The sequence below is a fragment of the Bactrocera tryoni genome, unplaced genomic scaffold, assembly GCF_016617805.1.
Source record: "Bactrocera tryoni isolate S06 unplaced genomic scaffold, CSIRO_BtryS06_freeze2 scaffold_7, whole genome shotgun sequence".
NCBI lineage: Eukaryota > Metazoa > Arthropoda > Insecta > Diptera > Tephritidae > Bactrocera > Bactrocera tryoni.
The window spans coordinates 15,937,559-15,952,360 of record NW_024396366.1 but is presented as its reverse complement, the minus strand read 5'-3'; the positions used below and the strand labels follow the sequence as shown (position 1 = coordinate 15,952,360).

The following is a 14,802-nucleotide window of genomic DNA, read 5'->3' as shown; positions in this document are numbered from 1 at the left end:
CTGTTTGCATTACAGTCAATATTGCAATCATTTTGAAGTCTGCGCATACTTCCCATTTATATTTATAGTATTCAATTTTATTTAAGAGATTTGAAATATTTGCGTATGTTTCATCCTTTTTTGTGGAATACGCAACCGGTATTGATGGATGCTGATTTCCATTGTGCAGTAAAACTGCTTTTAAGCTGTGTTTCGAACTATCTATAAATAGTCGCCAAGCGGAAGAGTCCAGTGGAAGCTTTAGATATCTTAGAACCTCTTCAATACTGCAACAGTATACAAGTTCTTCTGATTTTTTAAAATAACTTTCCAAATCGGCGTGTCTTTTTCTTGGCGATGTAACTTTTACATCGGCTTTTATCAAATTCCTGTTTTTCAATCTGGAACATAATATTTCAGCTTTCTCTTTTGTTAGTCCTAAATCTCTTACAAGATCTTTCAAAATAAGCTTGGTCTATCAAATTAGGACATATGTTTAAACCACCAGGAGGCAAGTAACTTATATCTGATATGTTTTCAACCGCCGCTGTTATTTCTGTATTGGCGTATGTCATATTGGCCGAAAATGTATGTGTAGGCGGTTGAGGCACCGGAACACCTTCACAGCGCACTTCTGGTAAAATGACATTATTTGTTGCTTCGTATGTCATTATCGCATAGTGCCTTTGGCTTCAACCAAATTTGTAATTTACGCAGAAATAGCATGTATCTGATTTGTGATTTTCAGGTTCGATCCATACAATAGGCGCAGAAAATGGCAGCGCCTTAGTACCGCCTTTGTACCAGGTCAAAAGACCACTTTCGCAAGTAGTACATACAGTTTTTGGTATCCAAGCTTCACATAAAAATCGTATTCCAAAGAAAAGAAAATATGGTTCTTCGATTGTAGGGAATATCTTTCTTCTGCTTTGAAGGTGCGTAAAATGTCCACAAATAAAACAAAACAAATCTCTTAATTTGCAAACAGAATCCGCCATGCTTATTTAAGCTTTAATGGTTCTTTTTTATATTAATTTTAGGAAAAATCACACCCGATATGTCACTGCTTAGTAAGTCAATTATGTTAATTTTATCACACCTGATTTGTAAGTCACAGCCGACTAGACGCGAGAAGTCAGTGTTTGGCCCGGCCGGAACTTGACGACGTTTTCACCTACTTTGTATATGTTGGCGTGTAATTTTTTATCAATCGTAAAGAGCTTTATTTACAACAATGGTGTCTTTGGTGACCCCCACTGAAATTTTCCGCCAAACATTTTCGTAGAATATTTTAATCCTTAAATGTCCTTTTTTAAAGGATATTTTTAGATTTTCTCGAAAAAAGGGTCAAATTGACCCATAAAGAAACCAGTTAGAGGGTTAAGATCTTCCACAAAAATAATCCTCATACAATTCCACAATACAACTCTGACCAAAAGAATTCTCTCAGACATTAACTTACAACATTTTTTCATATAGTCTAATGCTCCCTTCGACCAAAAAATGAAAACTTTGACCCACTGTAAAAAAAAACTCAGACGTGCTGGACCATAAGTTTGTTCTACAAAAATGATCTACTCAACATACCCTTTCAGAATTATGAAGTCGCTATTCTGTTCCATTCAAAAAGTCTTCATTTGTTGGACAGTGTAATTTTATGCCGGTATTCAGCTTGTCACGATTGTCTCATGTCTCTAATTGTCACAATCGTAATTTAGTGACTTTTTAGTCAGGATGTCTCATTTTGGTATTCTGGCAGATACAGTCTCAAAAATATTCACCAAATAGTATGGTGAAAAGAAGGGCAGCAATCAGCTGTTTAGTTTAGCTGATTAGAGATGAGTGCAAGTGCACAATCGTAATGTATGAAACGATTACATGCAATTAGTTTTTTTTTCATAAAATTTCAGCAGTAAAACTTCTTCTTAATAATTGCACAGTACAATTATTGAAAACTAATACTGAAATAGTTTATAATAAATGCTTAACATATGCATTTTATCTGAATCAATTGTTAAGTAAATATGAAAAAATTTAACAACACAGTTATCGATTAACACATGTGTTCATCCTTATATTTGATAATAATGTAAAAGGAAGGTAAGTAATTGTAAACAATATAAATTTCATTATTTTATGATTATTATAGTATATGTATAATATATCTTTTTTACAGATCATAATAAAGTGTTGCGCACCTCGAAGGAGCAAATAGAGTGCTATCTCAACTTTGTGCGGGTTCACCCGGAGATAAAGTTACACAAAAACGACCCATCGCGGCCGAAAAGAATGGAGGAGCTTTGGGCGGAACTCTCCGTGCAATTAAATGCCCTAAAAGGGCCCACTCGGAACCCCACAAAATGGAGAGAGGTAATATTTAACCATAGATATTGGCATATGTATGTATTTATGTCCTTTTATTTACAGAATCTGAGCCATTGGAAAAACCAAATAAGGTCATGCGCAAGGAAAGCCAAGGCGCACAAGCTGGTGACAGGTGGCGGTCCCAGCTTAACAAGTGAGCAGAGAGCGTTAGAAACGTTAGGGTCAATTGCGGTTGATGGGTTGGCTGATGTACCAACCATTGACACAGAGGTAAGAATAGCAAGAAAGACCAATACGAGTGTGCAGAATTTATAATTGTTTTTTTCTTTTTCTAATTTAGGAAGAAGTAGTTTTCACAGCTGCACCGTCACCTCTAAATACGACTTCGGATACGTCCAATGATTGCACTCCGTCATCGTCCCGTAGTAAAAAAATGACGACGGACGAAATGTTCCGAAATTATATGGATTTAATGAAAGGAAAAGTCGAGGAGGAGAGAGCTTTCCGTATTCAAACTTTAGATTAAATTAATAAACACTCGGAATCCATTGATAATTTAGCGGCAGCGATGGTGTCGCTTGTTGAGAAAAAGTAAAAAATGTGGTTTTTTATGTACATATGAATTATTTTGTTGTGATGTTTTTTGTACAAACAAGTGAAAGTGAAAAATGTTCCTTTTTATGAATATACTTGTATGAATTATTTTATTGTTATGTTTTTTGTACAAAAAAGTGAAAGTAAAAAATGTTCCTTTTTATGTATATCAATTATTTATTGTTATGTTTATTTATTTTATAAATAAATGAAGTTTGAATTGAAATATATGTATATGTAGAATTTTAATTATTTAATGTGTTAATGCACCTTTGACGTGCTGCTCTGCCTCGAGTGTAATACTATCCCGAATGGATTTCAGAGATTGCTCCCACATTTTCAGGAGGTGATCGATCTGGCAATATTTCGGTTTCATTTAGAAAAATGCCATGGTTTTCTAAAATATTGTACAAGTATAAACAAATAATGCAGCTTTGGATTGTTTATACCGCAATGTACGTTCTCTTGAAATGCAACGAAAGCGTGATTTTAAAACTCCAAATGCTCTTTCAATCGTGTTTCTTGCTTTTATGTGCCTAATATTGAACTTAACTTTATCCTTGCTAGCGAAGTAGTCCATATACCGGAGTCATGACATGAGCCGGGAAATTTTGCATTCACGAGTCGGAAAATTAGTTCATCGTCACAAACCTATTGGAAAAATTAGTTAATAATTAGTTATTGAATATAATACTTACCGCTTCAACATTAATGCTATAAAAACCTTTTCTGTTCATATAATCATGCGGTACAACTGTGTTTGACAAGGCAGGTGCAATTATGCCAACATGAGTGCAATCAATTGCTCCAATTACACCTTTTATTCCAAATTTCGAATAAAATCTGGAATAAAATTATTGTATAGCGATTTATTTTCTTTTAAATTGGAATACAATTTACCGAGTCTTAATTCTATTGTATTCTTCAACAGAATTACAAAAACGAACTTCGCCGTGTTACGCTCCACCACCAATTTACAAATATATTCGATACAACGGGAAATGGTGGGTTGGCTCATCACCATAAAAAATATAAAACTGAAATAAACTAATCATATAATCATATTCTTGCCAAATTTCAATTCTGAACTGACAGATTAACCATATGTTTAGTAAAGGATCGGCAATATGAATAGGAGTCTACATATTTGGTGTTTTGATCATTGAAAATATGTATTTAGTCTGATTTTAACACCTTTTACGCGTAGGATGAAATAACTTGATTTGTGTACTGAAAGTGAAAGAATTAGATTGAATTTAAAAAATTGGTATATGGGAAGTTGGCGTAGTTGACATCTGTTTTTACAGCGTATGATAGTAATGTTTGGATTACCTCACGCACCAAATTTGTTGAAAATTGGTTCTCGTCTTATTCCAAGTTTACGTACATATCTTCCTGTCTATACCTTTCTTCTTGTGAAATTTAATGCTTGTGCCGCAGTGAATTATAGTACTTTTAGCAGTTTTCAATATAACCGTTATATTGGTAGTAGACGTGATTTTTATCTGATTTTGCCAATTTTCATAGGATATGAAGAAGTGCTAAAGTTACTTCTCCTCAGCAATTTTTGTTGAGCTATCTTCAGCGGTTTGAAAGGTATGATTTAACAATTAAAGGGGCGGAACAACGCCTACTTTTAAACAAATTTATCGCACAGGTGTCCCTCATTACTGGAATCACATGTACCAAGGAACACGTTTCATCAAGTTATTTAAAATTTTACTCAAGTTATCGCTTGCAATCACTCGAATATCAAATTGTTTTGACATATTGATCATTTATATAATTGGGTATATATCTCGATTGGTTTCCGGTGATACAAACAACCTCACCTAATTATTACCTATGGCAATATGTTGCGAGAGTACAAAAATGCGAAAATTTGGACACGTTTATCGAAGAGTTTGTGAAGTAGCCAGGAAACATAAACTTTGTTGAGGACTGGTTATCGCGTTGTGATTCAACAATATATCCACTGATTCGGAGCATTCTCAAAAGAAAAAATCGCAATGTTCTGTTCGTGATAATGTTTGCTTACAAAAATTAAAAAAAAAAATTAAAAAAAAAACTTAAATCACTTCAAATAACAAATCATATTATATATAAGAATGAGTTTACTATACATACGCTAATCAGACATTTTGAAAAAATATATATTTATTTAACAGCAATTCATTGTGTAGTACAAAATCTGTACGATATACATACAACGAGCTCTCGAGACACATTCCAAGACAAACTTGTATATCCAAGTCTCTTCCAAACCATATTACTTGCAACAAAAATATATACATATGATCGTCATATATTTATATGCCTTTTTGAGAATGGAGATTTTTCCATTTACGGGTATTTATTTCATATTACTAATTTATCATTATTCGAAAGTATAACAGCAGAAGGAAAAAATACGTTTTTATAATAGATTCCATTGTAATAAAGATAATCATGGTAACATAAAAAATTTCCTAAAAAAATCGGATATTGAAACATTCTAACTATCGGGTTTTGCAATAGGCATGAAATGATTTCTAAGTGTCATTTCGGCTCGGCCATTTTAAATGTGTCATCTGTAATGTGATCTGTAATTATTTTTTCATTATATTCTGTGATGTTTGCAATTTCATCGTGGAAAGAGATACTACGGAATTTTATTATCAAAACAAAAATAAATAATTAGGAAAGTCATCTGCTCCGATGAGGCTCACTTTCATCTGAGTGGTGCGGTAAATAAACAAAACTGTCTATTGTGGTGCGAAGAAAATTCACAAATTATTCATGAACAACGATTACATTCATCCAGTTTGGTGTGGTTTTGGTCTGGTGAAATCATCGGTAGGGACTTCTTTCGAAATGGAGCTGGTGACACCATTACTTCCAGAGCTGTATAGATCGATGATAACCAACTTTTTATGACCGCAGTTGGAATAAGTTGATCTTGACAATATCTGATTCCAACAAGAACGTGCACAAGCATTATTGCGAGAAAAGTTTGGAGAGTCGAATATTTCATGAAATTGTGTAATTGAATGGCCTCCAAGAAGTTGCGATTTAACACTATTAGACTACTTAAGGTGGGGTTATTTGTAGTAATTGGTATTTAGTAATAAACCAGACTTTCTTCTTAGAAGTCAAGGTTGAACGTGTTATTCATGACATACGACTTGATTTCGTGGACAAAGTACTCGAAAAATGGGTTAATCGAATTCGTTCCTGCAAAAGAAATCGTGGATGTTATTTGAATGATGTTTTATTCAGAACTTAATTGTATCCATTGTTGTTCGCATTACATAAAAAAACATTTGAATTTCCTTAACAATTATTGTGTGTACGAACATGTTCGCAAACAATTCCGCCTGAGCATAGTCTGCTCAAGTATATACATACATAAGGTGGTTAACGGTAGCCTCTACACCGCAACTCAACAGTAACTGTAACCAAACTGCATCTTTTAACCGCTTAACCAGAAAATTTACATGAATAAAAGCCCAAAAATAAACTGTTTCTGCTCTTGCGCTTGTGGATTTGTAAATGAATTACATCACTATTACAATAACTAAAAAACCATTCATTTATTAATTTTAAAATTGTTGAGAAATGTTCTACATGAGATGTGTGTGATATGAATAACTCGACTTGACTGACTAACTGAACTCTATGCTATCTGTACGGTTATGTGTAACGAAAGTGAAATGTCATCTACGGGAACGCTAGCGCTGTCAGCGCCTTAACGATCAAATCAAGAGTCAAATCGATATTGGCGCAGATTTTAAAATTGAAATCAGAATGAAATTAAAATTGCAAATAAATTTAAATTAAATCTAACCGCCACAGTACTAGTACTCCCCCGTCAGTGGCTGAATGATAATTAAGTCGCGGCAAAAATTAAAAATTAATAACTAATTGTCTGTGAAAGAAACGTATCGTTTAGGTTTGTTGACGGTTCTTCCGCTTATCGTTGACTTTGATTGCTCGCTTTGGGTTTGAGTGTAGTTGTTTTGATTTTTGCCCGATGTTAATTCGATCGTGGTATGATTGCGTTTCATGCTGATGATGACGGTTCGTCGATTGGCAAAAATGCTGCTTTGACTCTATATATGCTAATGCGAACTTTGCGCTTTTTGACGAGAATTTCAAATGTTTTGTCGTTTCGGCTCAACACTTCGTATGGAACGCCGTATGGCGTTTTAAGAGGTGATCGAACAGCATCATCTCTCAATAAAACGTGTGCGCAAGTTTGCAATTCCTTTTTAATGAAGACTTTGTTGTTAGCGTGATTCGACACTGAAACGGGTTAAATTTTCCTCATCAGGTCGCGTAATTGTTGAAAGAATTCGGTGCCAAAACTATCGTCGTCAATGTTTTCGAAGAAATCGCATGGTAGTTTGAGTGTCTCGCCATAAACCATCTCTGATGGTGTTGTTTTGATGTCCTTTTTGAACACACAGCGAAGTTCAAGCATGATCATTGGCAGTGTTTCGGACCAGCATTCGGTGTTCTGATATTTGATAGCTGATTTTATGGTTTGATTAAAGCGTTCGATCACGCCGTTGGCTTGTGGATGTCGTTGACTTGAACGAAGGTGTTTTGTTCCAATCATACGTGCTAATTCGTTGAATAGTTTTGCTTTAAATTGCTTGCCTTAATTTGTGGTGATTTTAGCTGGCACACCGTAGAAAGTTATCCAACCGTTGATTAAAGCCTTGGCGACGGTATCGGCCTCAATGTCTTCAATTGGAATATCGATTGGCCAACGAGTGTATCTATCGATGCAAGTAAGACAATAGCGATAACCATTTGAAATTGGCAATGGTTCGACCAAATCGATATGAATACATTCGAAGCGTCTACTTGGTGTAGAAAAACTTTGAAGTGCTGCTCTGTTGTGTTGCGCAACTTTGGATTTTTGGCATGAAATACAAGTTTGTACCATTTGGCCAAACACAGCCCTCGCTGATCATTTTAATTGTTGACTTTTTACTGTGATGAGCCATGTTATGAACAGAGTTGAATACTTGATGACGAAAATACTGGTTGCGTTCAGGATATTAACTAATTTTAGTTTTAATATTGCCGTGTTGCTCTTTAAAAAATCATTGAATTCTTGGTCGATTTTCTGACTCTCAGCCAACTCTTCAAAATTGATTGCTTCGCAGGTTGATACGCTCTAGATGCGGGAGAAAAAATCGGCAACGATGTTGTCTTTTCAGTGAATGTAACAGATATCAGTGGTATACTGACCGATGAAATCCAAATGATTCAATTGTCGTGGCGATGCCTTCTCTGGATTTTGTTAAAATGCGAATGTTATTAGTTTATGATTGATCATAATTGTGCAGCGCCCACCTTCAATCATGTGTTTAAAATGTTTGACTGATTGCTAAATGGCTAATAACTCGCGATCATATGGGCTGTAGCGCTTCTGGCGATCGGTCATTCGTTTTGAATAAAATCCGAGTAGCTCAAATTTGCTCCGACCGAAAAATTTCTAGTGTCGACATTAAGTGTCAGTTTAGCGTTTGGCAATGGATGTGCTAACGTAACTGCATCGATCAATGCTTGCTTACAGTCTTCGAAAGCTCTTTCGACGTCTTCGGTCCAAATAACTGGCGATTTGTCATTTTTCTTGTTGCCTTTGATTAGAACGCGTAGTCAGCTCTGAGCTTGAGCTGCATTTGGAATAAAATCGCGATAAAAGTTAATCATTCCAAGGAACTTACGAAGTTTCTTGCCTATTTCTGGCTTTGCATAATTTGCGATGGCGTCCACTTTGTCGGTTAATGGTCAAATGCCGGCTTTACTGACTCGATGACCCAAAAATAACACCTCTTCCTTCGCGAATTCGCATTTGGTGACGTTGATTTTCAAGCCATGTTCGCGTAACCGTTCCAAAACTATGTAAAGATGTTAAAAATGCTCTTCTTTGATCTACGATGCGATGCAAATGTTGTCGATGTAGTAGAATACGAAGTCCAAACCGAATAATGCCTGATCCATGAATCGTGATTCGCGTGAAATCGCGAAAGTGTTTAACAGGGTAGCGATCGCGAACTGTTTGAGCGTTCAAACGGCGATAATCTCCACATGGTCGCCAAAATCCATCCTTTTTTGGAACCATGTTTAATGGACTGGCCTATTCGCATTGTGATGGTTGACAAATTCCCGTGTTGATCATGTACTCAAATTCTCATTTAGCGTTGACCAGTTGAATAAACTGGTTGTCCGTTGGTGATAATTTGATGACGAACAGCTGTTTTCGTTGCTTTTGTCTTGTCATAACAAGTCGTTGTCGTGAGATCTTTAAATTCACTTAGCAGCTTTTGATATACGTTGTCGCTATTGAATGAAATTAGAAACGCGTTTTGCTTCGAGTTTAGTTTTTCTGTCAATGAGTTGGTTGCCTTTTACATCAACCAGAAGACCAAATTTGTCGAGAAAATATGCACCCAAAATTGGTTTTGTGACGTCAGCGATTATGAAGTTGAATTCCCTTCGTAATCCTAAGTCGATTGAAATTAGTTTGTTGCCGTATGTGTTGATGTTGATGAGAGCGACTAATTCGATGTTTAGAGTTTCTCTTTAATTGATGATTTAGGTAAAATTGAAAAATCTGCTCCCGTGTCGACTAAAAATTTAACATGAGTCTTACGATCGGTGATAAAGAGACGGCGTGATTTTATCTGACCGCTTCGCTGACCGTCGGAGGCGAAGCGGTCTTTAGTTTCCTTCCTTCTTGAATGCGCTCGCTTGTAAACTTTTCTTGGCATCAGCGCCGAATCGATGATGATAATAACAATTCGGGAACTTGCTAATCTGGCTTTGTGAACGACTACGAGAACGTTGTTTTTTGTCGCGTGCTGGTGTTTGACTGCGGCCACGTTGATTGCTGGAAGAATTTTTTTGATTTCGTTGATTTCTCGTCGGATATCGTCAATCGTCTGTTTCATGGCGGCGAAACCATCCGCTTGGGTGTTTGACTTAGATTGTTGACCTTGAACCGTTGAAACTGAACTGAAATTGCCAGTTTATATCATTTTTTGAGCACACCGTTCTAAATTTCCTTCGGCAATTGACAACACAGCTCGCACACTTTCAGGAAATTTATCGAGCCAGAATGTTTTGATTGCATTGTGATTTAATGCACCGCCGGACAAAATGCGCATTTGTCAAATCAGTTGAGATGGTTTTTGATCTCCCAAGTCGCACTCTTTGACCATTCGATTCAGCTTCTTTTTTCGATTTCCGAATCGGTGAAATCTTTGATCAATCGGCTTTTAATTGTGTCGTATCTCCCTGTTGTTGATGGGGCACACACAATATCGGCAACATTCGTGAGTGTTTCAACGTCGAACAAGCTGATAACGTGATCGTATTTCGTTTGAGTGATTGAAATTTCTGCTTTACGGAATTGCGCTTCCATTAGGATGAAAAACAAATCCGGTTCTTGTTTGCTAAAGACAAAATTGTTTTATCCCGATTTTATACACTTCTCCGCGGTTTCGAGGTGCGCTGTTAGCTGTGGAGTAAATGATACTGTTGTTGCCATTATTTGCCGGTGTAGTGGTTGTGACTGTGTTTGTAGTTGGAGTTGCCGTTGCTGTAGTCATATTTGCGGTGTGTATCGTTGTTTCGACCTTCTCGGAATTTTCGACGAATGATGCACTTTCGAATGGATTAGGTCCGAAAGGAAACATTTCTCAGAATAAATTTTTGCTGAGTCACTGAAAAAATTCCACTGCACGATTTGTTCAAGAATGTTTGTTGTCGTTCACTCTATGACCGCGTGTTCAATTTATGTTTACACAGCACTTGGCCGCATATTCTGTTCGTTGAGCGAGTAGAATAGCTTGATCGTTTACACAACGGGGACTGAAAAAGGGCCCTGCATTGATCGCGCGTATAGTGAAATTCATAGTTCTGCATAATTTTAAATTTTAAATCGTCGGGGTCACCATTTTGTGGGTTTGTAAATGAATTAAATGCTTGAAATCCACTAAAAAACTATTTATTTATTAATTTGAAAATTGTTGAGAAATGTTGTACACGAGATGTGTGTGATATGAATAACTCGACTTGACTGACTAACTAAATGATATTTGTACGGTTATATGTAACGAAATGGTTATGTGTGAAATGTCATTTAACGATCACATCAAAAGTCAGATCGATATTGGCGCGAACTTTAAAATTGACATTATAATGAAATTAAAATTGCAAATAAATTTAAATTAAATCTAACCGCCACAAGCTATTTTTACTTTTCAGAAATTAGGGATAAGCTATAGCTTAAATCAAGATATGCATAACTCATACCCAATAACTTGGATAAAAGTACACAAATTTGATAAAGCAAATTTAAGTAAACAATTTGATTTAACTAAAGAACATACGCAATCTGATTAAAATCGAATATATACATATGTAGTTATGTATATAAATATGTACGCATTACTTCGCAACTTTTTTATAATGCATAAATTACCCGCACATAGAAAGGGAGCATATAAAAGTTTATATAAAAAGTTAACAATGTTATTTGCACAGGCATGACTTAAAATAATTTACAAACTGCAATTAGTAGCTAAAACTTACTGCTGCCGATTGTGTTTCCTTTATAAGATATGGGTTAATAGAGTTGTTATTAAAGCTGGTCATCAATGCGGATGTAATTGGACGATCAGAAAACAGTTTGTATTTTGAAGAATTACTAGACTTTTCTATATATTCTGCATTACAGTCATCTTTATCAGAATCCTTTTTGTATGCTTTACTACTGATGATGGAATTATCCAGTGTTTTTTTTTCCGATAAATTAAATTCTGGAGGGCAGTAGTTATCAGAAACATCTGTCAAGCCACGTATCTGAAGCATATGTGCAGCTTTTAAGAAATCTTGTAATTGATCTTGTCTTATATTTACTTCTCCATTGTACATGAAACTACAACAAAAGAGAAAAAATAAACAAAATATTGCTTTTTTATTATTATAGTTTAGGAATTATGATATTATTAAAGTAAGAACTGTACTGTGTATTTAATATCCACTGTAGGAAATAATAGTTGCTAATTTTTCGCAGATATTTATATAAGTTAAAAAACGTTTAGTTATTTTTACTAAAAAAAAATGTTTTCTGGGAGCTATGCTCCTTTTTTGGGAGCAATGCCCCTTTATTTGGGAGCTATGCTTCTTTATTGAATTCTGTACAAGAACTGAATTTTACAATTATTTACGCTTAACTCTAAGCCTACGTTTGCCGCTGCAACGGGTATGGAGTTTGCTGACGCTGCGCTTCCCACAGGTTGGCACTTCGCTGACGTTGCGCTTCCCACGAGTTGCCACTACACGTGTCGCACTCTCAGCGATTTAGTGGTGTCATATTATATTGCTTTGTATCATATGATATTAATGCATCATATGATACTTTTTAAATGTATGGGGTGCTAACTAGTCCCCCCTTGAAATTCAAACGTCCTCGTTTGAGTCTTTAGGTGTATTGAAAACTTGGTTGAGTCCTTCTATTGGTCCCATTTAAAAATGTAAATTCGTTGTTTATTGAAATTTCTCCGTTGTATTTTCCAGGTCCCATTTTCTCTATAGTTGGGATATGCTGATTGTTGACCTCCGTGCAGTTTGGCAAACGACTTTTTAAAAGATTATTCATACAAGTATCATTACTTAAATCTACTACATTATTGCTTAAGCATATTTGTAGGGAATTGTATTTCTTACAATAATTTTCTATTCCATAAATTCCCTTTTCGCAGTTTAAAATTGTATTAAAATTGATTTTATTGATTCTCCCGTTATGTTTCACTGCTTAGTATCTAATGTTTTACAATTTTGGTTATCTACGGTTGGGAGGCTAACAATATAAATTATAATTTTGCCATTAGTTGCAATTTTTACTTCGGAAGTTTCGAGTGCTTCGTCTAAATTTACATATGAAATATTGTTATTGTCTATTACTTCCTTCACAATATTTATTTCTTCATTTAATAGAATAAAAGAATTTATTATGTTGGCTTTTGCCCAATGTATTGTGTGTGCAATATTTAAAATTTCTTCCTTAATTATTTCTAATTTGTATTTTAGCTGTAAAAATGTTTCAATTTCTAAACCTTTTCTTTTTGTATGGTTTTAATTATATTATTTGTGATATTTTTTATCTCGCTAATTAAATTCTGTCTACGCTCTTCCTCCAGGAGTTAAATTCTCCTGGTCGTCCTGAAAATTCTCTAAGGCATTTAACCATGTCCGGAATTTTATCTAGTTCGTTTATGTTGTTCGCGTTCAGTGTCACACTGTGGTCGGGTTCGGTAAAGTCAGTAATATTCTGAGTACTCATTCGTTCGAGTACTTCTCGAACTATTGTCGTTATGGAAGTTGGGTTAGGGGTAGGAGGGTTTAAAGGATGGTTGGAGGGATTTGTAGGATGGGTGGTTTGCCCATAGTCTATCCTCATTTGATTTAATTGCTCAATTAGCTCCTCAGCTGTATCCGGCATTATGATAATCTTTTCTTTTACGTTAATTAGTTTTTTAAAAAAAATTTTCTTTGTAACAGTACTTTCTTTGACAATATTAGAATTTTTTTGCAAAGCTTACGTTAATTTAAGGTTTTTTTTTCCTTTTTTGTGTCGGATAATTAATTTCTTTCAATTCAAGTTTCGTATTCTTTATAATAATAAAATTCTTTATAATTTCTTTTTTTCTTTTTGTGTCGAATAATTATTTTCTTTCAATTCAAATTCCGTATTCTTTATGATATTCTTTATAATAGTCTTAAAATATAATATTTTATAAATCTTACATTAGGTGTTTCCAGCTTTCCATAGGATGTTGTGATGCGCTCCGGGGTTGTCCCTTTTCTTTAACAGTACTGAGGTCCCTCGGCGTTTAAAAATCCCACGTTGTGCGTTGTAGCCGCTCGTTAGCACAGTATTTATTGTATTTACACTTTTCACGTAGCCTTACTTTTTATTTTCAGGCTTTTTTCCTTTTCTATTCATAATCACTACCGTTCGCCACTCGCGAAGCCTTACTTTTTGTTTTCAGGCTGTTACTATTTACGCGCGCTGGTCCCTGCTCGGGCGCCAGTTAAAAAACGTTTAGTTATTTTTACTAAAAAAAATGTTTTCTGGGAGCTATGCTCCTTTTTTGGGAGCAATGCCCCTTTATTTGGGAGCTATGCTCCTTTATTGAATTCTGTACAAGAACTGAATTTTACAATTATTTACGCTTAACTCTAAACCTACGTTTGCCGCTGCAACGGGTATGGAGTTTGCTGACGCTGCGCTTCCCACAGGTTGGCACTTCGCTGACGTTGCGCTTCCCACGAGTTGCCACTACACGTGTCGCACTCTCAGCGATTTAGTGGTGTCATATTATATTGCTTTGTATCATATGATATTAATGCATCATATGATACTTTTTAAATGTATGGGGTGCTAACTTATATAGATCAAGTATCAATAAGTAAGAACGTGGCTCCTTCTTCTTTATTGGCCTAGACCAGTGTTTCCCAGAGTGGGCGATAACGCCCCCTTGTGGGCGCTGCAGGTATCAAGGGGGGCGGTAAGAGACCCAGAAAGAAAATGGGGGCGTTGTGTACGGGCCTGGGAGGTTATTTGTAATTTTATTTAGCTAGGAGGCCTCTTAGACAACGACTACATGAGCTCTCGACTCTTAACAACAACTTGTGAACATCAACTAAGATGAATTAAAAGATTGCTCAAACTCGGTTCTATATTTCTCTCCGCGTAGTTCATATATCTGTCCTATTTTATTGAATATAGAAAAAATGAAAATCATGTCAATCGGTCGCTCCGTTTCATAACGGGGCATCTCGACAGGATAGAATTTATAGAATACTAACTGTCAAACGTATTGCTATTGCCATTGCCAA

The 14,802-nt window shown here is 35.5% G+C and overlaps 2 protein-coding genes and 1 long non-coding RNA gene across 10 annotated transcripts in view; 1 reads left to right on the top strand and 2 right to left on the bottom strand.

The window, feature by feature from the left end:
- The window catches only part of LOC120781562, a 48,759-nt gene extending 45,805 nt beyond the window's left edge, over positions 1–2,954 (top strand). The window contains exons 2-4 of the mRNA XM_040113801.1: positions 2,156–2,349; positions 2,407–2,574; positions 2,645–2,954. Coding sequence (XP_039969735.1) covers positions 2,156–2,349; positions 2,407–2,574; positions 2,645–2,830 — 548 coding nt within the window. The 3' untranslated portion in view covers positions 2,831–2,954. The remainder of the gene's footprint in view (positions 1–2,155; positions 2,350–2,406; positions 2,575–2,644) is intronic.
- The window catches only part of LOC120781558 (protein abrupt-like), a 259,465-nt gene that overhangs the window by 141,483 nt on the left and 103,180 nt on the right, over positions 1–14,802 (bottom strand). For all 7 annotated transcript variants that reach the window (XR_005706092.1, XM_040113793.1, XM_040113794.1 and 4 more), the window contains one exon: positions 11,491–11,836. Coding sequence is in view for 6 of the 7 variants with exons in the window: in XM_040113793.1 (XP_039969727.1) it covers positions 11,491–11,836 (346 nt within the window). In the remaining variant the exon portion in view is untranslated. The remainder of the gene's footprint in view (positions 1–11,490; positions 11,837–14,802) is intronic.
- On the bottom strand, positions 3,102–4,326 carry LOC120781563. 2 transcript variants are annotated; one of them, XR_005706094.1, is made up of 5 exons: positions 4,231–4,326; positions 3,992–4,128; positions 3,799–3,935; positions 3,597–3,741; positions 3,102–3,549 (listed from the first exon to the last, which is right to left on the bottom strand). It is a non-coding gene; the product is annotated as an uncharacterized LOC120781563 (long non-coding RNA). The 2 variants fall into 2 exon arrangements; XR_005706093.1 differs by having other exon boundaries at positions 3,623–3,741.